Source organism: Seriola dumerili, unplaced genomic scaffold (genome assembly GCF_002260705.1).
Source record: "Seriola dumerili isolate Sdu_G_001 unplaced genomic scaffold, Sdu_1.0 BDQW01000258.1, whole genome shotgun sequence".
Taxonomy (NCBI): Eukaryota; Metazoa; Chordata; class Actinopteri; order Carangiformes; family Carangidae; genus Seriola; species Seriola dumerili.
The window spans coordinates 1-27,657 of record NW_019174513.1 but is presented as its reverse complement, the minus strand read 5'-3'; the positions used below and the strand labels follow the sequence as shown (position 1 = coordinate 27,657).

Below are 27,657 nucleotides of genomic sequence, written 5' to 3'. Positions count from 1 at the left end.
AATTACTTTCCACCACTAATAATTACATTCATATAACATACCCAATTACAACTTTGACTCTTAAATGTAGGCTATGTGACATTAATTTGATAGCTTGTGATTTACTCTGAACAAATAAGAGTGATTGTCAACCACATGTTTATCTGTACTGGTGTAAATGTAAACTAGAAACAGATCACCTGCAGTACCTTGTTAGTTCTCAGCTTAATAAGCCCAATGCAATATTAGGAGAATGCATTAAGCAAAGTGATAGTGGTCGGCAACCTTTAATGTGCTTGCACAGGCTTGCCGTGCAGCACGTGCCCAGGCACCTGCCAGGCCCCTCCCACTGCAGTGCACCTTCTCCCTTTAAACGCGCCAGGAAACTGGACTGCTGCACGAGCCACTTTGGTTCCAAACACCACGGGCAGGCTCCACTCAGCTCATGCTTGTAGATCCAAAATGGCGCCCAGCTTCCTCATCCAGCCACTCGCTCTGCTGGAGGAACCCTGCAGAGGCGGTTGCCATGGTAACGTCCATCCAACGCAGAGCCTATGTGGTTACGTAATGCCCACAGCGGACGGTGTTTATGTTGTGGATAAGACCTTGCACGTGGGTGCGTCAATCGATTGATAGGACCGCTGTTTTGCAGAAATGATTTAAAAAAAAAAAAAAAAAAACGATTGATTGCGTTTGTGTAACAATTAGAAAAAAAACTTTACAGCCTTTAGGCTGTTAAAATGAACATTGATGCTACGTACTAAATATTTATTAAAAACCTTGCGCAGTCGGGGCCAGTGGCAAATGACAGATTACCGTGAAGTTGTTGACTGACCTTATTTGAAGAATGACCTCAGTGTTTCTGCGGCAGGAGGGAGAGAAAATAGAGCAAGGGATGGACCGTGTGTGTGTGTGTGTGTGTGTGTGTGTGTGTGTGTGTGTGTGTGTGTGTGTGTGTGTGTGTGTGTGTGTGTGTGTGTGTGTGCATGCATATGTGTGTGCCTGCATATGTGTGTGCCTGTGTGTGTTTTGGGAGGCGAGAGAGAGCAACAGAGAGGCAGGGGATGGGACAGTGCGCGGTTAATCCAACTTGACTCAAGTTGGGACCAGACCTTCATCCCCGCGTCCTTGCGGAGATGTGGCGGTCATATGTGGCGGTCACCTGTCTTTGAAACATTTACCGAAAATTCACGCGGTGACTGTTAAAGAAAAAGCCAAGATGACAGTACTGAAAGAAATCCCGGAGAAATGGTTTCCAGTCGTTCTCCCCCTGCAGAGAAAGAAACAGAAGGGACTTGATGGAGGCAAATCGAAAAAGAAGAGGACAGGTACGAGTTTGTGTGGAAGGAGTAATAGCAAACGAGCTTGGTATTTTGTCTTCACTGTTTACTGTTTTTGTTTGTCTGTTGTTGATTGTACAAACCGCATTTCACAGTTCAAATAAATCATTCCTCATTCTCATCCAAACTGAGTCCAAGTTTCATTCCTGCTCCATCTCACTCACCCCATTTTATACTTAGGTGTGTGTTTATGTACATATGTGTGTAACTTGCATCTCAGCATATTAGCTACTAATCTGCATATCTGCATTTTTTGTTATGTACCACTTCATGTCTTTCCCTTCACTATTTTCTGGACCTGATCACCATTAGACATCATCTTCAAACATCTGACAACTGACAAACGGTCTAGATCTAATAACAGGGAACTTGCCTTGTTCATGCTCAATGTCTATTCTGCACTTTTTCACTGCCAACCAGTGGTTTTGGCTTAGTCCCACCTTTTTTTGTTTAATTTTTAGTCCTTTGTCCCATCAGGTATTTGATAACTTGTCTAATGTGACTGGGAGTCATTGCTCAATTATAGCTGTTTCCCTGATGTATGGTGCTGACTATGAATTTGTGTTTACATGAGTGGGATGTGCATGTGTAAACAAAACTGATTTTGTTTGAATCAGAATTTTGTGTAAATAAGTGGAGGATGTCCTTGTCTCTGCTGCCTGAGACACTGATCAATCTTCCAGGCGCCAGCCTGCACTGTCGCCACTCTGCCTCGTCTGTATCCTAATTCCTTAGCTTAACTATCACAAATCACACTGGATGTGCACCTTCATTTGACCTCCAGCCCATCAGTCTGTGACTGTGTCACTCGCATCATTTTCCAACAAATTAGATCACTTTGTGTGTGCATGCACTTATGTATGTGCACGCGCATGACTGCAGACGCTTGTGCTATCCTGTTTTTATTTAATTAAATCAGCCTCAGTGAGTGATGATCACTTCTCCACGCAGTCTGCGCCTGACTTAGGTTTAGTCACGCCAAGGACAATGACATTTCCCATAGCTCAGACTGACTATGCTCTTCGGTCATTATTGTTATGACTTCAATCTGCAAACTGTGTTGTGAGCGTGTGTGTCTCATGGAAACATAAGGAGATTCAGAGCTGTGGCACGTGCCCTCACATGTCCAGCCATGGGGGGGAAGAGTTTTAAAGAGACAGGGGCTGGATAAAAGAAAATGAGTGCTTTTGGATTAGGCTAACGTTAGTCATTCTGTGTAAGATTATTACACATTGTATTTTAGTTTGAATCAATATTTATGTACTGCTTTATGTCTCAGTTGTTTGGGGAAACCTTATGCTCGCAGCAGAGCAAGCCTGCAACTCAAGGTTTCTCAGTAATGGAGCTCTATAGATTTATACAGACTTGCTGTGTAGCAGCTAGTCTGCGTCAGGGCTTCTAATGCCCTTGAAGCTGTCAGAGACATTAAACACTTAATGGGCAGTTTGCTAAAGATGCTCACCCATTCAGGTTGGGTTGGTCGGCTTGCACGGGAGAGAATGGGACAGACATCGCCTGCTCCTTGACGTCAGATGCTGGGAAGCCTTGGTGACTCTGTGCTTACCCAGCTTACATCTTCATGGAGGGTTAATATAGCCTTGGCACTGCCTATCAGAGAGATCTCTCTGTTGAACACCTGCCCGAGAAAGCAACATAACGACCTTCAGATAGAGTGGAGAAATGCCAGAGCAAAAAGGGAGTTTCAACTGAATAGATTTTGGGGGATCTGCACCTACACGATCAGACAAATATGATATTGTTATACAAACCAGAGTCAAAAGAGAGGACATATCAAATATCCTCAACCCTGGACTGTATTTCTTATATGGTGCATTTTTATATATACTCAGAAATCTGACAGCTGTAGCTCAAATGAACTTCAGATACACAGATTTAACATAATGTACATGGTAGCTATCACTTCTGGATTGTCCAGAAAATGCACTGTATTACAATATTTAGTGACCTAATAAACACCATGATACAGGATGTGATCCTTATTGCCTCTTTTGTTGCACTTGTAACTCTCACCAGATATTAGCATCTGCTACAAACTTAAAATATATTACATAAGGCAGAGATGGAGAGTAATTTGTGTTTTCTAACTTGACTAAATCCACTCTGACAACAGCCCAGCTGGGCTATAGCTGACCAGAGCTCATCTGCCGCAACAAATCTGTCTCATAACCTGACAACAAAGGGGAGCGCTCATGGATTTTCTTTAAGTGACCTGTGTTTGTTTGATGAAGCTGAATACAGAAGAGACAAACATGTAAGGTGTGAACTGTACAAGTTGAGACAGGGCTTCACAGTGCTGCAGAAACACAGGAAACCACAGTGTCTTTGTTTATGTGTGTGCGTTTGATTCTTGGGTAATGGCTTCTGTTGTGTGATGTCCGTTCATGTGGCGCCTCACTGCGTTTCAGTCATCAGTCAAAAGTACGTTGAAGACTTTATGGTTTCAGAGCTACAGAACCTCTGTGCATAATATATGCTTTAGCCCTGAATTTTATATCTGTGTGCATGTGTGCGTGCATGTGAGCTGTGTACAGCCCCGTGCAAAACAGGCCAGTCATTTCATTTAAAAAGCAGTCTCATCAATATTAGAGGAGATAGGCCTGGTGGAGGAGGAGGGGAACTCCAAATCTACTCGGCATCAGCATGAACAGAAACCTAAAAACAGCAGCAAGATAGAGAGCAGGGTCAAGAGTGGAGAGTACAAGAGCTCCAGACAAAGAAGAACTTTCACTGTTTTACTTTGATTCTCTGTAGATTTAAGACTGTAGTGTAATGTAATGTAATAGGTTTCAATCTGTGTTCATCTGTGACTACCTGAAATGAGTCCCAGCACTCCTCTTGACTCAGGCAAATGTACACACATTCATACATTGCATATCAGATTGCATATCCAGTCATTGAGAGACAGAGGTGGAAGTTAATTACAAATCAGAGGTGACTCATTTGGTTAAAAGTGCCAATGTGTTTATGTATGTGCATGAGACAGAACGATCGTGTCCAACACTCTGTCTCGATTGGTGACGTCAAATAAACTCCAGCAGACACTCCGTCTTTATTGATTTATAGATAAATGCACAAACATCGTGGATTATCCTTCTTGTGTCTGTCTCCTTCACTCTCTGTCTCTCTCCAGGTCTTCAGAGGATATTTATGATATTGACATTTTTCAAGTTTGCAGCACGGATGATGTGGTTTGGGTGCTTTCTGTATATTTTTGTTTTCATACTTGATGAGCCGTAATGACTCATTTCATGTCCTGTGTTTCTGCAGAGGAGGAGAGAAGGGTCAGAGCCAATGACAGAGAGTACAACGAAAAGTTTCAGTATGCGGTAAGAGAGTCTCCTTTTTTCTCCTCTACTTATTCTAATATATGGACTCTGTCATAAAAAGATGATAAAGCATTTTAATCTTTGAAAGAATTCATCTTAAATGGGATCGGGGTTCATATAATTTTCTTTTATTCCCTTCAATCATCCAGAGTAACTGCATCATGACATCCAAGTACAACATCATCACCTTTCTGCCCGTCAACCTGTTTGAGCAGTTCCAGGAAGTAGCAAATACCTACTTCCTTTTCCTGCTTATACTGCAGGTGAGGAGAGGAGGTGAAGGAGGGATGGAAAAGAGAGTTGTAAGCATGACAGAAGGAGAAAGATGTGTGCATCTGTGTCTTTGTGTGCAGATGGAGTCTAAAGTGTAAAGAGTTATTGGTTTACAATGGAATGAGAATGAAATATGTCTCAGAAAGTGATGGTTTGAGAAATGTAAATTTAAAGATATTTATAGGTAATACAAATTAATTATAACAGGAAACGTTAATCTTATATAGAAATGGATATATTCAAAATCAAAACAACTGCTCTAAAATCAATTCTGTGGGTGTCAGTGTGTGATAAGATGCTACTTATGAAAAATAGTAGTAGTAGACTAAACAGCTTTCTGCATCTAATGGATCAGTTGGAAAAATCCCCACATTTCCTTACTGTTTTTAATGTCCCCAGTCAATTCAATACATTTGATTGATTCAGTACAGTTTAATTAGTTAAACTCAACTGTGTTTATTTTTTTTTATTTTATTATTTCAGTCAACATAATTAGATCAAATGAATTTAATTTCAATTATTCAATTCAATGTAATTTAATTGACTAAAATTGATTTAATTAAATATAACTAAATTTTATCAATCTATCTCAATCTTAATTGATTTTTTTAAATACAATTTAACTCAATGTATTTAGTTTTATTCATTTTATTCACTTATTTGAATTATTTTTAGCATAATAAAAAATTAAACTTATTTTAATTATTTTAGTATAATTAAAATAATTGAACTCTGTGAATTTAATTCAGTAATTCTATTTAACCATACTAGCAGCTTGAGTCTAGGGTTGGCAATGTTGGCCCACAAATTAGCAACTATTGGTTGGTATTGATTAAATTCTTGCAAAATTACAGGAAATTGTACAGCCTTTACTGCTTATTAAGCCCTTTTCAAACACATCACATCTACAGCAAAATGACATGGTAGTAAAACTAAAAACAACAAAACAAAACTTTCACGCTGTCGAAGTTATTAATCTATCAGCAAACAAATACTTAGTTTAAAAAAAACAGCCAATTATAGCTCATGCTTTTAGGCCAGCATTGTGTATTGTGAATTCACGGTTGTTCACCTGCCCACTTGGAACTGTCTTAATAGCATCCAAGCACGCAGTACATATGGTACAGACAGAAGCACGCAGGTTCATAGGGAACTCAGTGTTCTGCTGTGTGGCTATAGTGGGACGTAGCTGTCTCTGTATCACACACAGCATTACTCAAACTAATCTGAAGATCAACCTCTCTGTCTCTGTCTAGTTGATACCTCAGATCTCCTCCCTCTCCTGGTTCACTACCATCGTGCCTTTAGCTCTGGTGCTGAGCATCACTGCAGTAAAGGATGCCACCGACGACTATGTGAGCAAGTATTTTACACACCACACACTCATGCAGTCTTGCATGAGGCAGGATAAAATTACAGTGAAATACAGTACAAGGGTTCTTGATGATTTCTTAGTGTACAAACAAGTGGCTTCTGTAAAATAGAGCCAGCTTGACTCAGCTCCTAAAAAGATCATGGTGATCTTTGTTTCCTGCAGTTTCGTCACAAGAGCGACAACCATGTGAACAACCGTCAGTCTCAGGTCCTCATCCGTGGCTCGTGAGTTTGATGTTTTGTATTTATAACTAAGAATATTCCCTTTATTGTAGAATCCATCATTCAAGTTTAATCAGGTTTTAATGACAACATTTCTTAAGTGGCAATAATTCCACAGCTTCTGCAACTGTTACTATCTCTCTTGGTTTTGCAGTCTTCAGAATGAAAAGTGGATGAATGTTCGAGTGGGTGATATCATCAAACTGGAAGACAACCAGTTTGTGGCAGTAAGTGTCCAACACAGTGATGTTTATTACCACACACACACTCGCACGCATGCATGCACGCACACACACACACACACACACACACACACACACACACACACACAGTGATCTGTACTCCTGCAGGGCCCATTTTAATTAGGACCACTTTATTACAACCTAGCAGTGGACTGTTCAGGGTTTTCTAATCGTTTTCGATCTGCATGTGATCATGAGGGCTATTTATACTGTATTATGGACCAAATGCTATATTGATCAATGAATTTCATTAGATTGCAGCATGTGCCTCATTAGATGACACTAACTACAGTAGTTAATTACTAACTTTTTTGCAGATGCAATTACAGATTTTTTGCTTTGGGAGTAGATGCAAACTATCATCAGTGCTTTTCCAATTCTGTTCCTGTGCTGTCAGTGCTGTGCAGTGGATGCTAACCTCAGCAATCATATCTATTTTCAGGCTGACCTGCTCCTGTTGTCCAGCAGTGAACCTCACGGGCTCTGTTACATCGAGACAGCCGAGCTGGACGGGTCAGAAAACACACCACACCTCACCCTCGACTCATAGTACCTCACAGTCTGCAGGAGCAATGGGACACTACATCTAAATCGCTATATGTTATATTGCCTTGCAGAGAGACCAATATGAAGGTGCGTCAGTCTGTCTCCGTGACATCTGAACTTGGAGACCCCAACAACTTGGCGTCATTCAACGGTGAGATTTGAAAACAATTCCATCTTCTTCTCTTGGTTTCTCGTTCAGTTCACCTTCCTTTTGCAACACTATAAAGGTCAATGATTTTCAGTCTGCCCCAGATTTTTGCACATGAACACACACACGCACACATTTTCTGTCTTCCCCTGCCAGCATCACCCGCCCACCAGCACACCAAACCGTGCTTTCGTGTCAGCACAGCGCACCCACACGTGCACACACACACTCCTCTACTGCTCAGAAAAATGCATAACTGCAGCCAATCAACCCACACTTTTCCTTATATCAGCTTACAAAAGGTGTGTGTGTCAACCTTTGTGTGTGTGACAATGTCATGACGATGATTAATTCATCACTACAGCATATAGCTAGGAAAATAAACCTAGTACCATAATTGGATTTTTTGGACTTTGTGATATAGCCTCTAGTTTACATTTGTGTGTTTGTGTGTATTTTGTGTGCCCGCACTCTTCTATGTGTGAAGGTGAGGTGGTGTGTGAGCCCCCTAACAACAAGCTGGATCGTTTCTGTGGCACTCTGTACTGGAGAGACAAGAAATACACCCTAACCAACCAGAATATGCTGCTACGAGGATGCGTCCTCCGCAACACTGAAGCTTGCTACGGCCTGGTCATCTTCGCAGGTTGGTGTGTCTGCATTTATTTGCATTTGACATGTGTGTGATGCATTTATCAGGTCTAACTTTCCCTGTTTTTATCACAGGCCCAGATACCAAGCTAATGCAGAACAGCGGTCGCACTAAGTTTAAGCGCACGAGCATCGACCGTCTGATGAACACTCTGGTCCTGTGGGTAGGACACCCCAAACCTCTCACTTTCATGGCTCATAACTATTTCAAGAAATGATCTCAATGGCTTCAATCTAGTTTCATATATCCCCTCTAATAATATATTCTACCCCAATGTGGGCTCAACTGACCAAAGATCCAATTGTAAGATATGTGATTGTACATTTAGACACCCTACTCTCATGTTCTCTGTCCTCATTGTTTCTCCATCTGTGTGTCTCTGTCAGATCTTTGGCTTCCTAGTGTGTATGGGTGTGATCTTGGCTGTTGGCAATGCAGTGTGGGAGAGAGAGGTGGGGTCCTTGTTTCAGAGCTACCTGCCCTGGAACCCTCCGGTGGACAACTTTCTGTTCAACGCCTTCCTCTCCTTCTGGTCCTACGTCATCATTCTCAACACCGTGGTGCCTATCTCTCTGTATGTCAGGTGAGGAGAAGTCTATGACTAAGAGACAAGGTGTATGTAAGAGCGATGGAGGACAAATATAAAACACAAACAATGAAGAGAGGGTTTAATATGCTCTTGCCTGTATTTCAGTTTTTCATTTAACTCTCTCTCTCTCTCTCTGTCCTGTTTGTGTATCAGTGTGGAGGTGATCAGGCTGGGTCACAGCTACTTCATTAACTGGGACCAGCAGATGTTCTGCTCACAGTGTAACACAGCAGCTGAGGCCAGGACCACCACTCTGAACGAGGAGCTGGGCCAGGTGGGCATCCACACTTCGATAGCAGTGTGTGTGTGTGTCTGAGTGATAATGATATTTCATGCATGTTCTGCCAGTCCATCCTAGTTTCTGTTGCTTTTCTGATGCTTCTGATGCTTTGTTAATCAATTTGCCATTTGCATTCAAAATAATTTCTACAGTAACTGAAAGAAGGAACCACTTGTTTCATGCTTCACAAATGAAATGCACCTGCAGATTGAGCAGAATCTAAATTCAGAGATGAGGAGATTTCATAGATTGGGCTGAAGAATGTTTCACTTTCTCAGGCTATGGTCAGGATAAGCTAAACCCATTGTAAGGATTTTTTAAAATTCAGAATACAGTGTTTTTAAAACCTAGTTTAATATTATTTTTTAAACCTATTCTATTTATTTTTAGGTTGAATACATCTTCAGTGACAAGACTGGAACTCTCACTCAGAACATCATGAGCTTCAACAAGTGCTCTATCAATGGACAGACTTACGGTAAGTGCACACATTAAGTAAGTAAGTAAACACACATATATACAGTATACTTGTGCTGAATCACTGTGCTCACAGACAAGACATACAGGTAACGCTTTTTCCAGGTCCCATTGGAAACAGAAATGGATATTGATGTCTGTTAATGAACTACTTTTCCACTTACCTACTGTTTAGTTTCCTATTTTTTTACTTAAAAAAACAAATAGAATGAGCAGCTATTTAATAACCATGTGCCCTTATAATATCCTTGTAATTAACAGCTAGATACCAGATAATTCTTTAGGAAATTATGTGTGAAGTTTTCAGGAAATTAGCTGGATATTCACAACAAAGTCTTACACATCTGGTGTTTGTGTTGCTGTCAGGTGAAGTTACAGACCCACTTGGACCTCAGCCAAAGGTAAGCAACCTCAGACATCTACTTTTACTAAAACACACATTTACATAAACATGTATATATATATATAAATATATATATGTGTGTGTGTCTGTGTGTCTGTGTGTGTGTGTGTGTGTGTGTGTGTGTACTACTAGTTTATGGCATATTATCAGACATGACTCTCCATTTATCTTCAGAGACTGGACTTTACTCCCTTCAACCCCCTGGCGGACCCAGACTTCTGTTTCTATGACGACACGCTGTTGGAATCAGTGAAAGTGGGAGACTCGCACACTCACGAGTTTTTCCGCCTGCTCTCCCTCTGTCACACTGTCATGAGTGAGGAGAAGAGTGAGGGTGAGAAGCACAAGGGGATAGGCTAATCTGAAACACAGCGAACAATGACACCAACACGCAACTTGTCCATTATTTATTGTCTATTATTTGTTATTATTTTATCTGTCTACCCAGGAGAGCTGGTTTATAAGGCTCAGTCTCCAGATGAGGGCGCTTTAGTGACAGCAGCTCGAAACTTCGGTTTTGTGTTTCGCTCCCGAACACCTGGGACCATCACCACGACCGAGATGGGACGACCTGTCACCTACACTCTGCTCGCCATTCTGGACTTTAACAACATACGCAAAAGGATGTCTGTTATAGGTGCGCAGGTTTTATCATTTAGGAAAAAAATTTAAATGTTTCTCTGTTGATTTTTATATATGAACGTATGTGAAAATCATATTACAAATCATTCACGACAATAAGGATGAAATAAGATTTTTAAAATACAAAATATTCAGCATTTACAGTCTGCATTTTAAAAAGTTCCTCTGAGTTTTCATCACATTTTCTCTCATTTACTGTAATTAGAGCGATCAGCACCTTCACGCATCCAGGAACACAATAATTTTTAATGCATGCAGGTGAAACAAACTTAGGTTCAAATAAAACTTGTATCTGTGGTGAAAATCATAAGCAATATTCCTTGGAGGTGTTTATGCTCCTGCACCACAGTGACTCAGATTTGTTCAGAGGGAGCAGAAGTTTTTCCTGTGTTGCATTCTTTGTCTCTTTACACTCTTGTAATTTTAACACTATATACACAAGAGACACTTACATTGGATGTATAGCACCAATGAACTTTTCATGTTTAAATCACAAATATTTATTTAAATTACCACAATCTGACAGGAGCTGAGCTATTAGTCATGTTTACATTTTATCCCTCAGTGAGATTTCACTGTGTGTTCCTCCCATTTCTCCTCTTGTTAGCTGCTGGAGAACTGCCCAGAAATCACTGGTCATAAATCACTCTTGCCCTAGCAACAACTTTTGGTCTAGCAACCGATCAGTGAGGCTACAAGAGTCTGAGCACACACATACACACACACGTACAGCAGCACCAAACAATATTAAGAGAGACAGCCTGTGTGACCCACTGTATGTACGAGTGACATTTGTTTAAGCAGGCCGGTTTTGGTTATTTGAAGGTGCATGGATACCTTGGAGTATTTTGTCTTCACTACACTCTGTTATTCATTTTCAGTGCGTAGCCCAGAGGGCAGGATCCGTCTGTACTGTAAAGGAGCTGACACTGTGCTGCTAGAGAGACTCCACCCCTGTAACCAGGAACTGATGAATATCACCTCAGACCACCTCAATGTGAGTGGACAAACAAGTGCTTCAACTCGCAGACAGAGGTGTACTGCCATCTAGTGTCAGCAGTAACACTGTTTTTGCATCTACCTCTTCCTGATGTGTATCACCATGACATGAGACAGAGCTCATTACTAAGTACCATCAACGCAACTGTGTGTATCTTTGTGTCAGACTGTGGGTATATTGTTTATGCTTGTGTTTGTACATGTCTGTCAGGAGTATGCAGCAGATGGGCTGCGGACCCTGGCCCTGGCCTACAGGGACCTGTCAGAGGACGAGTGGGAGGCCTGGTCAGAGAGCCACCGCTGCGCTGAAAAGGCCACTGACTACAGAGAGGACCGACTGGCAGCTGCTTATGAGCAGATAGAGCAAGACATGATGGTCGGTGACTTGGACAGAGAGTGTGCGTGCGTGTGTGGTTTATATTTAAACGGTGTTCTTTCAGTAGCAGTCTGACTTTCATTTGTCTCACTCAACATACGCAGTACTTTCCCCAAACGAAATAAAAAAGGGAACTTGGTTAATTGTTGAGAGGAATTTCCTTTTTTTTTTAACTGTAGCTGGAACAAAATTGTCAGCTCATCCTATTGTAAAGCATTACCTATTTAACAGTTGATTGAATGAGAACAATTAGCGGTAACTTGTTTTCCAATGCATTATTCAAGCCATTTAAAGTCATAACATGAAAATCTCTTTTAAGTCCCTCTGAAGTTTTCTGCTTGTATGATACTGGAATTTGTTTCTGTCTGCCTGCATGTTCAGCTCCTGGGTGCCACAGCTATAGAGGACAAACTGCAAGAAGGTGTACCAGAGACCATCGCTATCCTCTCTCTAGCCAACATTAAAATCTGGGTTCTCACTGGAGACAAGCAGGGTGAGACACACATGGACTTTTGCAACAACTTTTCACGAGCAGTTTGCACAGCACCAAGGTTTAAACACATGAAGAGCCGCATCTTTGTGGTGAGGTGTGTACTGGTGAGGTCAGTATTGTTACTGAGGCCACGTCCTCTGTGCCTATCCGCCTACTGACTTCAAGCATTCATGTGTGTATAAAATGACAAAATGTCTATCCAGCAGCGTACATCTAGAGTTTTTCATAAATGATCTCCGAACTGTCAGCAATTCAGTAACAGATCAAATTCGGGTTCCCAAGACAAAAGAATATTGTTGGTTTAAGCTGGTGATCTCACGGACCAGGAGTCAATCATCACCAGAGAACTGCAGGCAGTCAGCATGACATTGGTGTTTCAATGCTGGAGAGATGTGCTGGGTCAGCAGGACAGCAGCCACAACATAATTATAGATGCTTGTGGCTGCAAGACCCCATAGACTGGTGCAAAAAGCATGTGGGCAACCTAAGGTGATGAGCAGTGAATGAGCTGAAAACTCTTGATAGAAACAGAACTGTGCAAGGATAGATAAAAAGGATTTCCAGTATTTGCTAGATTATGACATAGGACCGACAATTAATCAAACACCCCAGGCTTCAAATCATATTCTCCAGATGTAAGAGAACATGCTTGGTTGGTACAGACCCCAGAAGAAATCACATTATCAATATTTTTATATTTTTTTCAGTGAAAGTGAAATACAAAAATTACCATTCCCATCATAATTGTGACTCATATCGCAATCGCAATATCTGTCAAAATGATTGCAATATGATTTATTTTGCATATCGTTCAGCCCTACTATGACACCTTAATAAATAGGACTCTAATTAGTTTTAAAATTGTGCTGTCAGTCACTTTGTGGAAGAAAGTTTCAGTTTTCTCAGTTTGTTATGAAGATTTTTAAAAGCTTAGCTTTGAATCTATCTGAAATATTATTGGGGCAAATGGTCTCTTTATCATGTGTCTCCAGTATGTTCAGCTGAAATGCTTTCTCATTCTCTCACACTTGCAGAGACGGCTGTCAACATAGGTTACTCCTGCAAGATGCTGACAGATGACATGACCGAGGTGTTCATCATCAGTGGGCACACAGTCCAGAGCGTACGGCAGGAGCTCAGGTCAGTCTGTTTGTTTGGATGGACAGCTGCATGTCCGCTGTAGTATCCACACTGTGAACTCAAATGACATAAGATAGGTGTTGGTCAGAAAGAAAGAAAGAAGTGCATGCATGACTGGAGTAGGTGTGGTGGCACAGTGTTCTAGAAACTGTATGAAAATCACTGAACAATATCCACTGCTTCAAACCGAAAAGCTACTTACAAGTATCTGCATGCACAACTAGTTATACAAGTACAAATGACTCCTCCAAAATGTGTAGATTTTTAGTCAGTTCACTTCGCGTGAAAAATCTAGTGTAAAACCAGATCGCCACAATCCTGTCTGCTTTGAGAAATCATTGAAACAATATCATTGGAATGGCTGAATGAAACAATTTTTTTTTTCATCTTCATGTAAATATGATTTCTGAGTCCATAAAGGACTCAATAGCTTATATAAATTTCTCACAGTGTTAATTGACACTCCTGTGACTGCCTCTATACGTGTGTCACGTATGAGCACACATTGTATTTCCCTAATATGCGGTTCTCAAAAGTTTGCATGATCTTCTGCATTCAACAGTTCCCATAACTTGTGCAAATTGCAAAAGTGTTGGGTTGAGTTTAGCTCAGTTAACTTTACTGGCATTACAAGGAAAGTTGTTAGGAAGATGCCATGGTGAGCTCATAGGAAAGAGCATAAATATTATGTCTTAAAATATCTTAATGCATCTTAATGCAATGATTCAGGTGCTCCTGAACACCTGATACATAGAGGTCGACTATAGGAACTGACACATCAGCAATAACATTAGGATCTGGGCACAACTCACCACAGTTAGTCTCCTCCCTGACATTCACCTGCTCTTTTTTTTGCTACCTTCCTATTTTTATCTCTACTTGATTTGCTTACTCAGCTGTGTCTGTTTTCCTTCTATCCTATCCCTCGTTCATCTCTTCTGTTGTCTCCTTCATATAGCCTGCTGTGTTTTAGTGCTGTCTGTATGACCCTGTTGATGTAGAGTCTATCTTCCTCTCCAGGAGAGCGAGGGAAAGGATGATTGAGCTGTCACGAAACAGAGATGGAGGGAAGGAGGCGGGGATGGAGGGATGGGGAGAGGCGTGTTTCATGGGAAATGGTCTCAGAGAAGGACAAGAAGGAGAAGGAGGAGGCACAGGAGGAGGAAGAGGAGGAGGAGGAGGAGGAGGCGTAGGTGGAGGAGGAGGAGGGGGGAAACAGCTGCACTGCTCTACTCCTCCTCCACCTCCCTCCAACCTCATGGAGAACATCTCTGGAGAGTTTGCCCTTGTGATCAACGGTCACAGCCTGGTATGAATAACAATGTGTTATCAACAAAACATGTTTTTCTCCTTTAAATAGTTTTCTTCCAAAGCTACAACTCTGTCCCCTTTCTGTACATTTACCCCTAAACTTCTCAACTCTCTCTTTCCTGTTCTTTTATAGGCCCATGCTCTAGAAGCAGACATGGAGATGGAGTTTGTGTCGACGGCATGTGCGTGCAAAGCAGTGATCTGCTGCAGAGTCACCCCACTGCAAAAAGCTCAGGTGGTGGAGCTCATCAAGAAACACAAGAAGGCCGTCACTCTGGCTATAGGAGATGGCGCTAACGATGTTAGCATGATCAAAAGTGAGTTATGGCGGGAGGACCATTAGTACATGAAGGATGGCAGAGAGGAAAAGAGGAAGTGTAACTGGATAATTGTTGCGACGGAGCGGAAAGAGAGAAGTAGGATTTCATGAGGTCGGCAATGGAAAATCTCAGCAGAAGTATGGTAGTAGAAGATGATGACTAGTAGTGATGGAGGCTATGTGGAAATGTGTGTTGCAGTAGGCGCAATGTCCTCTTCAAGTCAAGAACTAATTTCTTAGCATCTTCAATGTTTTGCGTATCCTTTTAAACCCTACTAACGTGCAGGTTGGCCAGTTGTGACAAACCCATGCTGTGCAGACAAACATTGATCAAAGCCGCAGAACTTTGTGAAATCCCAACGTTTCCAAATCTGTAGAGCTGAACTTTGAGGAAATGTCAGTAAAATGATGAAGACATCTAGAATATTTGCATTTGCATTGAGTCTTGTGTTTGAATATCTCACCAGGTTTATAAGGCTTCTAACTTTATTAATAGCTGGAACAAGGTGATACAGGAGGATACTGTCAGTCAGTGTGTTGAGTAAGATTGGTTTTCTACCCTTGTGCTGATTCATGGGATTAAAAGGAGGTAAATAGATGTTTTTAGGTCAACCTAACAACCCCATGTTCTGTTACTCTAAGTGTGTTTGTAATAGTCAGCAGTCCGTCAACTCTTACAATAGTTTTGTAAGTGTTGCATTACCTTCCATGTCGGCCTGTATACGTACATCATGTCTACAAGAATACGTGCCTGTGTCGTCAAATGAATTTATGCAAGTACAAAGCAGAAATGCAATGAGTGCAGCAGTGATGGGTGGGGTTGGTTCACATCCTGTGATTTGTGATTTCAGTCACAAACATTTTCTTTGACACATTTGTTGTATCTGTACAACAGTTTAATTGGGCTTACTTACTTACTAAAGGGTATAGTTGGGATTAATTACTTTATTGATGTTAATAAACCCTTTACTAGTCATTTAGAGATCATTGCTCATTGATTGATAGAGATCATCAAATGACTTATTCATACCATAGTTATTTTTGCTATATGTATGAAGAAAATTCCATGTAAAAAAAAAAAAAAACCCTTCAATAAAGCCAAAAAAATCCAGTTTTTCCCACAACGGACAACTTGACATGACATACTTTTTTTTCTCTCTCTGTCTCTGTCTCTCTTCTCCGCTCCTCCAGGCGCTCATATTGGAGTTGGTATCTCAGGTCAGGAGGGGATCCAGGCCGTGCTAGCCAGTGACTACTCCTTCTCCCAGTTCCGCTTCCTTCAGCGCCTCCTGCTTGTCCATGGCCGTTGGTCCTACCTGCGCATGTGCCGTTTCCTCTGCTACTTCTTCTACAAGAATTTTGCCTTCACCATGGTGCACTTCTGGTTCGGCTTCTTTTGTGGCTTTTCTGCTCAGGTCAGAGAGTAGAGGTCATGGGGACAAGAAGCAAGAGTTAACGAATCACAGTCATGATTTTAACAGTGTGTGTTTATTTGTCTCTCTCCTCTCTCATGTAGACTGTGTATGATCAGTACTTCATCACACTCTACAACATTGTCTACACCTCCCTCCCTGTGCTGGCCATGGGGATATTTGACCAGGTCTGTTCAATCTGTTACTATGTATTGAGATTTCATGAACACTGCATATGCTGCATTCTTTCCATGAAACAGAAGAACCACATGATTGTTGATGAGTTCTCTGTCACTTTTTTAATCTGTATCAGCCATGACAACAGAAAGAGTAAGGAAAGATGAGCCATTTTTGTTGCCATGCTAGTGGTCTAGCTCTGCATATGGTTATCACGTCAGTCAGTCTACGGTTTTGGTCCAGATATTGGCTGCAACAACTACTGGATAAATTGCTATGAAATTTGGGCTTTCACGGTCCCCATAGGATAAATCCTGATGACTTTGGTAATTCCGTGACATCCTTCTAGCGCCTTCATGAGGTTCACATTTTAGTATTTTAGTATGAGACTGTTCAACAACTATTAGTTGGTTTGCCATGACCTTTTGTACAAATATTCATGTTCCCCTCTGGATGAAAAGTAACTTTGATGATCCCTTAACTTTTCATTCAGTGCCATCATCAACTCAAACTTTTAATTTGTCCAGTACTTTTTTTTGCATTCCCTTCAGCCTTAGCTGTACTCTGTGTGTAGTGCTAATTCACATGCTAATGTGCAAAAGGTGGTGAACATGGTAAACACTATACCTTTTAAACATCTGCGTAATATTAATTGATATTTTCATTGCGAGCAGGTTAGCATGCTGACATTAGCATTTAGGTCATAGTCACTAGCATGGCTTATTCATGTAGTTTAAAGGTAAACTACAGAGAGGCCTACAGGTATTTGTTTTCATCAATGCAGTCCCTCATTTACTGTCTTATTGTAGGATGTTCCTGACCAAAGGAGTCTGGAGTATCCTAAACTGTACGAGCCTGGGCAGCTCAACCTCCTCTTCAACAAGAAAGAGTTCTTCATCTGCATCGCCCAGGGCATCTACACATCAGTGGTGCTGTTTTTTGTCCCCTACGCTGTCCTGTCTGATGCCACTCAGAGCAACGGAGTGCCCCTCGCCGACTACCAGACCTTTGCTGTCACCACGGCAACAGCCCTGGTCATTGTGGTCAGCGTACAGGTGATTGAGCCCAGAGTGGTGTTGGCTTTCCTTACAGCTGGGAACCTCTATATTTAACTGCTGTTTGTTCCATCACTGTGTATTAACTGTGCACCTCAGCTGTTGTTTTTGCATGTGCTTCTGTGTGTAGATCGCTCTTGACACAGGCTTCTGGACAGTCATCAACCATGTGTTTGTGTGGGGCTCTCTGGGCTCCTACTTCACCATCATGTTCGCTCTGCACAGTCAGACCCTCTTCAGGATCTTTCCTAATCAGTTCCACTTTGTAGGTCAGTCCCCTTGTTCTGTTTACTTGTCCGTCACACACAATACTGTATTTTCAACATAGAGAGAAATATGTAGCCAATATTCTTTACACGAAGTAATCACAAACAGTGATGCTAAATTAAAAGCAAATGTAGCAAAAGTATATTAAGATTGAATCTGGAAAAATCAAGTCAGATATACATAACAAAAAATGCCCTTACACATGTAATAAGCTTATGTCTGTTGATGATATCAGCACATGAATATATTGTTCAGGCTGTATCACGTGCCCAGCCACACCCACAGACAAATGCGAAGATTTGTAAACACATAATATTCTCCAACACTTAAATTAGGAATTGATGTTCACTGTAGTCACCTCCTGAAATCATTTCACTCCACCAGTCAGATCATTAAGCAAAAATGTCTAATATTCATGTGTGTTCAAAATTCTATAAATTCCTAAAATGTCATGTTTGTGTGTCCATGTGTATGTTTGTAACGACAGGTAGTGCCCAGAGCACATTATTGCAACCAGTCGTGTGGTTAACTATTGCACTGGCAACAGCAATATGCATAGTTCCAGTTTTGGCATTCCGCTTCCTCAAGCTGGACCTTAAACCTCAGCTCTCAGACACGGTGAGAAAATATACAAAAACACAACGTTTCTAACACTGATGTCTCCATCGTCTTCATTGCATCATGTGTCAGTATCTTGACTTCCATCATGTCAGGTGGAAACTGGGCTCAGTCGATAATTAACTGCACACATACAAACAGTTCATCTGAGTATGTGATGATTGATGGATTCATGCTTACCGTCACTGACCTCATGCACTTTAAATACTGTGCAAATATTGACATGAACAGTGGACCGTAATAATGCAAGCTGATTTTGGCACACGTGTATAAGATGAGCGTGTGGCCAGTCAACTGTGTCTTGAGCTAGCTGAACATCCAAACAAAGCCACTGACATCATGTTGTGTTCCTTTGTTGATTTATTTGTAGTTTGTAGTTTATGCTATCAAGTGCAAAAAGTCTTGAGTTTGAGTGTCAGGGAAAAAAATGTCAAGAGCAGTTTGATTTTGAAAAATACATGGCACACAAGTGGCACAAGAGCAATCAAGAGAGTCATCAATCAATATGATCATTTACCAACCTTGAATATTGGTCACAGTATTTTAAAAAACAAAAAGAAGCATTAAATATGAGGGTGTAAAGTTTTTACAGATAATTTGTTTGTTTCTTGTGTTTCCATGTAGCCTTTAATGATCAAGTAGACTGTGATGAACCAACAATGACATGTCACTAAGTCTATAAATGATGTCCGCCCTCCTCTCTTCTGTTTGTGCTCCAGGTGCGCTACACTCAGTTGGTGCGGCAGAAGAAGCGGAAGCCAGTAGGACGCAGCGTGGGAAGTGCGTGGCGTGGCGTGGGCAGCGTGTCAGAGGGTCGTCTGGGCGCTCGGGGTGGTTCTAGGAGGTCAGGCTACGCCTTTGCCCACCAGGAGGGCTTTGGAGAGCTGATCACCTCAGGGAAGAACATGAGGCTCTCTTCGCTGGCCCTGGCCACCTTTGCCTCCAGGCACAGCTCCAGCTGGATCGACACGCTCCGCAGGAAGAAACACACTCACTCTCACACTCCCCCCAGCGCCTCGGGGGAGAGTAGTCCAGCACCCAGTTATGTCTCGGGGTCAGTTCCACCACTCTCAAACTCTTCCTCTGTTCTGGGCGGCTCACAAGATACACCCATCGAGGAGGAAACGGGCTCAACACCACAACACCAAAATACACAGGCTGTTCCCGCTGCATCCGCACAAACCCAACCAGCTATAGCGCCGGATGTAGAATCAGCTAAAGCTCAGGGTCCAGCTCAGGCCCTCAATGCTGGCCCCCTTAGCTCGTCAGCAGTGAGATGCCATGGGGGAGACTCACCTGGAGGGTGGACATTCACTCTGGGGACTGTGCAGGTAGGAAGCTGTTATTTTCTATTCATGTATCAGTTAACAAAACAGTTACAACACATGTATGTATTAACTCTTACTCTCTCCAATAGGAAGCTCTGTTTGGTTGGAAGAGTATAGCGGCCCGCACCAGTGCGTCCAGCAGCCCAGGTCCACCCTCTGTTGCCAAGGAAACCAGGCAGATTGAGTGAAACAATCATTATAAATGGAGGAGTTACTTGTTTGCTACTGTCCATCAGATGTTTGCACACACATACAGGATGTGCTTTTCTGGAGAGATACTGAGACACCAGGGGCACATAGACTGTTGTAAAAACACGTAGTGCTCTCCTCTCTGTTTCCCAGCTGATACGTCTCAAAATAAATAATTAACATCCGAATTGCAGGAGGAAGTGACACTTCTTGAAGATATGGACATCGCCAATTATGAATTGGAATTTCTTACTTACTTACTTCTCACGGCATTTGACGACTGTTCATGAATGACTGATAGAACATTGTGAGATTTACAGTATATACTGTAACTGAGGGACAGCAGCGGGTGCAGAAACAGATTTCAGGATAACTTATTATTAATTATATAAACGATTGTTTCCACTTTCACAAAGATTAACCTCATTCACAGCCAAGTAACACAGTATTTATGAAACTCAACAGCAAGTTGAATGAATGAGCAGTATAATTTTCAACTAGTGAGGTGCAGACATTATCTGTAAAAGTGTTTTTTGTCTCAGTGTTCACTATAGTTCTCAGTGAGAACGGTCCCTTATGTTACAGAACATTGCAAGACTCTTGCAAGATTGGTATCCCTTTTCTCTCATTGATATGTTTTCCTACTTATTTTACCTCTACTCCACATGTTTTCTTTTCTTTTTTTGCATCATATTGATGTGTTTTATACTGGCCTAGTTGAGTTGCACCTTAAAGCAAGCTCTCAGTGCTTTTTTCTCCTATTTGCACGTTAGGCCTTTTTTTGGTCTGACAAAGGCCCAGATCATGTGAATGTATGTCTAATTTAATGTCTCATACATCACACTCTGAAAAACAGAATGAAAAGACAAAGTGCCACCGATTTACTTTAGGTTGGACCTGGGCACAGTGCAAAGAAATAAAGAAACTTTGTGAAAATCAAAAAGATATTTAAGCTATTTAAAAGTGGTTTGTCAAAGTCTCAATCATACATGTTGTCAAGTTTTGTGTGAACAGTTGTGTGGATTCATACTGTATACACTTCAGTAAAGTGCTTTCATTTATTAATTTTCCTCTTTATTTTTATTTGGATGAAGGGAAGGTGTTTGGGGATAATCATGCCTTAACAATGCCAAACTTTTGGTCCTCTAACCTCTCTTTTCTGATTCGTCATCCATAAGTCAAGCATAACATCCCATCTGACCCAGACTGGTGTGAGATAATCAGTAAGTAGGGTCACCAGAGGAATCATATAAATCTGCTGTCAGATCTCTCCCTGTACTACCATCATCAACAAAGCAGCTGACACACCAGAATGTTGACATGCTCTGAAACAATAAGGTAAAAACTTATGGAAATGAATGTACTGTACTGTATTTGGCCCCAAGAATTGTTCCAAGCACGGGTCATTACTTAGGTGAAATGTGGAGCTGTTGAATGGTGGTCAATAAACTTGTCATCTCTCTTTCACATGAGAGAAACATACTGTGTCCATGCCGATGTCATTTCACATAGAAACCAAAGTTTGAGGTAGAAATGACTGTACTGCTGAGAAGTGGTGGAGCGTGAAATTATCTCAAGTGAAAAAGCACTGACAGCATGAGATTTTTTTAAGTTAAACCACAGAAACATTTTATGGCAAAAGCACCCTCTAGTCCTCTACCATATCTTGGTGTCCCATCACTTTCTATAGGCCGAGGTGAAAATATGAACAGAGAATAGAAAGAGATATTTTGAGATGTGTGAAATTAAAGGGCAGTAAGGTTGTTTCTTACTTTGTAATAAAATAAAAATAAAAATACAACATTTATATTCTATATGGATATTAGTAGCCTGTCAAGTGATAAAAATCAGGATACCAGTACAGAGTATAAAATATATATATATATATATATATATATGTATATATATATAGCCTATACTTATGGGGTATGGCATTTTTTTTTGTTTTTTTTAAAGTAATATTATAATTGCAGGCCTATATTCAGCTTTGGGGTTTTATTTTGACGCTGAGGAGGATTTCCTCTGTGTAACGGTGCTGAACAAGGGGAAGAGAGCTGGGATTTCACAATAACGGGTCTTACTGACAGCATACTGCTGCAACCAGAGCTGTGACTCCTGTCTATAGTGGGGGACTGACAGTTGACAGACAAACTTTGACGGTGGGAAAAGTTTGATGGGAGTCACAACGATCTCCAACCAATGCTGTTCGCGTGTAGGTGATGGTGTGACTACTCGTTAAAGGGGGATTCATGCGCAAAAATGCGGATTTTTCAACCTTTGCTGTCTGTTCTGTGCGCCGCACAGGTCCACAGCGTTTTCGAAGGAGCCTGTCCCAGAAAAGGTAAGCTCCCAGATGGAATTTGTTCTGCCATGTTATTGTCAATATGAGGTCAAATTTTTGACTTGAAATAAGATAAATCACAGCAAACACGTATTGTATGCAACTCAGTTGGTCTGGGCACCTCAGATTATATTTCACGTGATCTGTATTGTCATTTTGTGTGTAGTTTCACATTAATTGCTGTTTTGTAAAACTTTTGTTTTGTAAAAATTTCAGGAAACATATTTTTCATACTAACTCTCAAAAACAATTATAACCTGTATTTACAGTTTTAATCCGCCTTTCAAATTAAATTCAGCTGGACCATGCCACACTTTTTCTAAACTGGATAAAAAGCTGCTCTATTTGTATATAGGCCCACTGCCAGCTTTCTTCTTGCCAGTCAGCATCTATTGTAAATGTGTTTTTAACCTTGGTCATGTTTGCTGTACTGGACTAAAACTGGAGTGGGTTATGGAGCTTTGAGGTAACTCCTTCTACTCTGATGTTAAAAATACCGCGCTGAAATTATTCATATCATTTATGAGGTAAGTCAGGTAAATTCAATTTAAAAAATGACATGTATGAAGCTTAAAAGTATTGATTATAGTAGTTGTGCTGCTGGGCCGCTTAGCCTGCTGCCTCTTAATTTTCCATAGATTCCTAGAGGGATAGACATGGAACTGGGAAAGACCCACAAGGGCAATGGACTTCTCATCAAAACAATCAAATCAAAACAAGAGGCTATAAATACAAATATAAAGTTATAATGCGCTGTGTATGTCCTGAGTGCAGTCTGAACATCTAAATAATTAGGGAAAAGAGCTGACACAAAGAGGACATGATGTAGCACAGAAAAAGAAACAGTGAAGAGGACAGACATTAAAAGAGGAAGTTCTCAAGGAGATGGTAATTTTGGTTATGCAACGTTGCATCTTTTCTGACTGTAGCCAATACTCAAGGCAAAAGATCATGCCACTTTTTTACAAAATACTGTATGAATGTCATGTATGAAAGTGAATTCACACACACACACACACACACACACAGTTTTTTTTTATTCTATAAACCATTGTTTGATGTTTGTATTTCTGTGCAGACCCTCCCCCTGGTGTGTTGGTTGTATCCACAGGCAGTAAGTTGGTTCTGACGTGCAGAGGTCATGTAATGGTGAACGGAATAAAGGTCAACATTGCCACAGACAGCTCAAACACCAACAGTAGAGAGAGTTCTTCAGCTGCACCCACAACCACTGGAAACATCATAAATAACAAACATACTGTGGACAGTACTGTAAATGTGGGATACCACTTTAACCCTGAGGCAGAAGTCAGTGCTGTGACAGGAGGAAACCGAAGCCCAAGATATACGGGCACAGTATACACAGCCTCTCCCACCACTCACATGGTCCAACCAACCAGCGGTGGCAGACTGCTGAAGGGTGAATCCAGCTGGGAGGCCGAAGAGGTGGACGGTGAGGGTGATTATGAGGAAGATGAGGAGGAGGAAGGGGGGAGGGGGAGCAGGGTAACAAGAGGCATAAAATCAATGCCTCAGTGGAAGTGGAACGAGAGGACAATAGGGAGTGGGAAGAGAGATTGGGGAGAAATCACATTTGAGAAGAGAGGGGCTTCCCTGTCTTTGTCCTCAGTAAGAGTGACAGACTCTGGGAAGTACACGTGTCATCACAGAGGCAGAGAGAGGTTCTCCTTAAAAGTAACTGTTGCAGGTGAGTCACAGCAATGAAGTCATAATGGAGGAGTAAAGTTAGAAGTGATGATTCAATTTGATTTGAACCAAAGTATTTATCTCTGTTCTTTCATTACAATGTTTTTTAACTGATGTATACATAAATATACTGTATATACACACTAACACACACACATATATATATATATATATATATATATACGTATATGCTGTCACAATGGGATGCTGACATGTTCATCCTGCTCTTTGTAGCTGCATAGAGTGCAGCCCTGACTAATATTATTACTTACAGAATTACATTTTCTGAAAGCAGATCTGGTAGAATTTAAGACTGCACAAGTTTAAAGTAAGAAATAATTCACCTCTGGGCAAAATACTAAAAAAGTTGTGCAATAGAGAGGGGGGTTATAACTTAAGAGGAGAGATTAATTTAAAAAAAACATTGTGTTTGTGTATTTCAATCTGTTGTGTGAATTTGTGGAATGGCCTTGATGTGAAAAAGATACACAAAAAGAGGTATATGGATGAGGAACGATTGTCTTAATGGTTTACGTTTTAATTACTTTTTTGACACCGGGTGTATATTTGGGTTGCACATAAGATTGGGATAGTTTTGGAAATTCTACATATGAGCTAATGGAGGAGTAGTGAGAAAGCGGTAGGAATATAAGTGTATTGGCTACTTCTTCCTACTCCTTTTCAAACATTATTATTCTTTTTTTATGTTTTATGTTTCATGTTCGAAATGAATAAATTCATCATCATCATCATCATCATCAACATGTCAAAATGTCTGCAATGAAAAAGGCCTGGTGACAGAAAAATACTCAACAATGTTTTTGATAAGTGATGACTGTGAATGAGACATCATTAACAGTGGTCTGTGGCTGACGTAGGTATGTTTAGGAAAGACTACAAATGGCTGATTGACTGAATTAACGCACAGTAAGTTTGCATGTTGTCTTTATCTGTTAGATCCTCCTGAGAATCCCAGCCTGTACTGCTACAAAAAGTCACCCAGCAGTAAGATTCGCTGTGAGTCAGTGCCTCAGAAGCCCGTGACTAAACCATCAAACTGTTACCTTGTACTGAATATAAGGTAAGGACAGACACTAGCACAATAACCCTCACTATGAGTAATTTATACATGGTGTGATAGTAGTTCGTATCAACCGTGTGAAGTGTATTAACATAATACAGCAGAACTGATGAGTTTAAGTTCCAGACCGAAAATATTTCTCAAAGAATCAAAATTTATATGTTTAGAAATAGTACAAACCTTTCACAACATTAATAACTTTGAAAGCGTTGGTTTCTCTTTCTAGTAAATCACATTACTTATGTTAGTATGTTCAAAGCCAAAAGAATCTTATATATACGGTATATATAGCAAGGGCATAGCTTTACATATGGACGGTGGGGACATACCCCTACCAATATTTTGGGAGGCCAGAATTTTTCCTACCAATATTTCAGTGAATTTATTCACACTATGGTTGGAGTAAAGTCACATTAGATCATTCCAGTGTGCCCTCCAAGAGGCTATGTCTCCAAGATAAACGATTTAAGCATGCCAGCATTTGATTGATGGCGTTCTTATGCCTTATCATATGTAATTTTGTCGCTTTTTATGCCTTATACAATGTTGATTTTATCACATTGTATACCATACTATACTATTACATTTTTATGCCATGTTATACTATGACGTTTGTATGACTGTTTATGACTTACTATACTATGACGTTTGTAAACCTGTACTTGCCTGCTATGCCTTGTCATTTAATGACTTTTTATGACTTATTATACTTTATTGATTTTATCACGTTGTAAGCCATACTATACTATTATGTTTTTATGCCTTATTATACTATGACGGTTTTATGACTATTTATGCCTTACTATACTATGACGGTTTTATGACTATTTATGCCTTACTATACTATGACGTTTTTATGACTCTTTATGCCTTACTATACTATGACATTTTTATGACTTGTTGTGCCTTTGTATACTATGACGTTTTAATGCCATTTTATGCTTTACTTTACTATGACTTTTTATGCAATACTATACTATGACTTTTTTATGACTTTTTATGTCATACGATGACATTTTTATGGCTTTTTGTGCCTTAGTATACTATGACATTTTTATGACATTTTATTCCTTACTATACTATGACGTTTTTATGACTTTTTATTCCTTACTATACTATGACGTTTGTATGCCATACTATACTATGACGTTTTATGACATTTTATGGCTTACTATATAATGACATTTTATGACGTTTTATGGCTTACTATATAATGACATTTTGATTGACTTTTTATGCCTTACTATACTATAACTTTTTGTGCCATACAATAACTTGACATTTTTATGACTTTTTATGCGTTATTATACTATGACGTTTTTATGACTTTTTATGCCTTAATATACTATGACTTTTTATGACTTTTTATGCCTTATTATACTATTACAATAACTTGACATTTTTATGACTTTTTATGCGTTATTATACTATGACATTTTTTTAACTTTTTATGCCTTACTATACTATGACATTTTTATGACTTTTTATGCCATACAATACTATGAAGTTTTTATGACTTTTTATGCCATACAATACAATGATATTTTTATGACTTTTTATACCTTACTATGCTATGACTTTTTATGCCTTACTATACTATGAATTTTTATGCCATACTATACTATGACGTTTTTATGACATTTTTATGCTTTATAATACTATGACATTTTTGTGACTTTTTATGCCTTACTGTACTATGACTTTTTATGCCATACATTACTATAACATTTTTATGACTTTTTATGCCCTACTATACTATGACTTTTTATGCAAAACTATACTATGAGGTTTTGATGACATTTTTATGCCGTACTATACTATGACATTTTTATTACTTTTTATGCCTTACTATACTATGACTTTTTGTGCCATACTATACTATGACGTTTTTATGACATTTTTATGCCTTACTATACTATGACATTTTTATGACTTTATGACTTTTTATGCCTCAGCATACTATGACTTTTTATGCCATACTATACTATGACGTTTTTATGACTTTTTATGCCTTACTATACTATGACATTTTTATGACTTTTTATGCCTCAGCATACTATGACTTTTTATGCCATACTATACTATGACGTTTTTATGACTTTTTATGCCTTACTATACTATGACATTTTTATGACTTTTTATGCCTTACTATACTATGACATTTTTATGACTTTTTATGACTTACTATACTATGACTTTTTATGCCTTTTTATGCTTTACTATACTATGACATTTTTATGACTGTTTATGCCTTACTATACTATGATTTTTATGCCTTACTACACTATGTGGTTTTTTTTTACTTTTTATGCCTCACCATACTATGACTT

At 40.0% G+C, this 27,657-nt stretch overlaps 2 protein-coding genes across 2 annotated transcripts; both read left to right on the top strand.

Annotated features, from left to right (window-relative positions):
* Positions 1-1,105: 1,105 nt before the first annotated feature.
* Positions 1,106-21,680, top strand: LOC111230180 (phospholipid-transporting ATPase ID-like). The gene is made up of 30 exons (XM_022756802.1): positions 1,106-1,307; positions 4,608-4,666; positions 4,816-4,929; positions 6,196-6,294; positions 6,477-6,538; positions 6,690-6,762; positions 7,220-7,290; positions 7,395-7,474; positions 7,959-8,117; positions 8,198-8,286; positions 8,510-8,706; positions 8,866-8,986; positions 9,383-9,470; positions 9,836-9,870; positions 10,047-10,206; positions 10,321-10,509; positions 11,396-11,511; positions 11,725-11,889; positions 12,271-12,382; positions 13,417-13,522; positions 14,543-14,640; positions 14,692-14,831; positions 14,967-15,150; positions 16,344-16,567; positions 16,669-16,752; positions 17,551-17,796; positions 17,927-18,065; positions 18,551-18,681; positions 19,401-20,012; positions 20,099-21,680. The coding sequence occupies exons 1-30, from the start codon at positions 1,199-1,201 to the stop codon at positions 20,195-20,197; spliced, it is 4,161 nt and encodes a 1,386-aa protein (XP_022612523.1). The 5' UTR covers positions 1,106-1,198; the 3' UTR covers positions 20,198-21,680.
* A 618-nt stretch (positions 21,681-22,298) lies between these two features.
* On the top strand, positions 22,299-25,327 carry LOC111230152 (the record flags this gene model as incomplete). Its single annotated transcript, XM_022756759.1, has 4 exons — positions 22,299-22,410; positions 22,503-22,539; positions 23,618-24,247; positions 25,204-25,327. Coding segments are annotated over exons 1-4 (830 nt in total), but the record flags the coding sequence as incomplete, so codon positions are not given.
* Between the last annotated feature and the right edge of the window lie 2,330 nt (positions 25,328-27,657).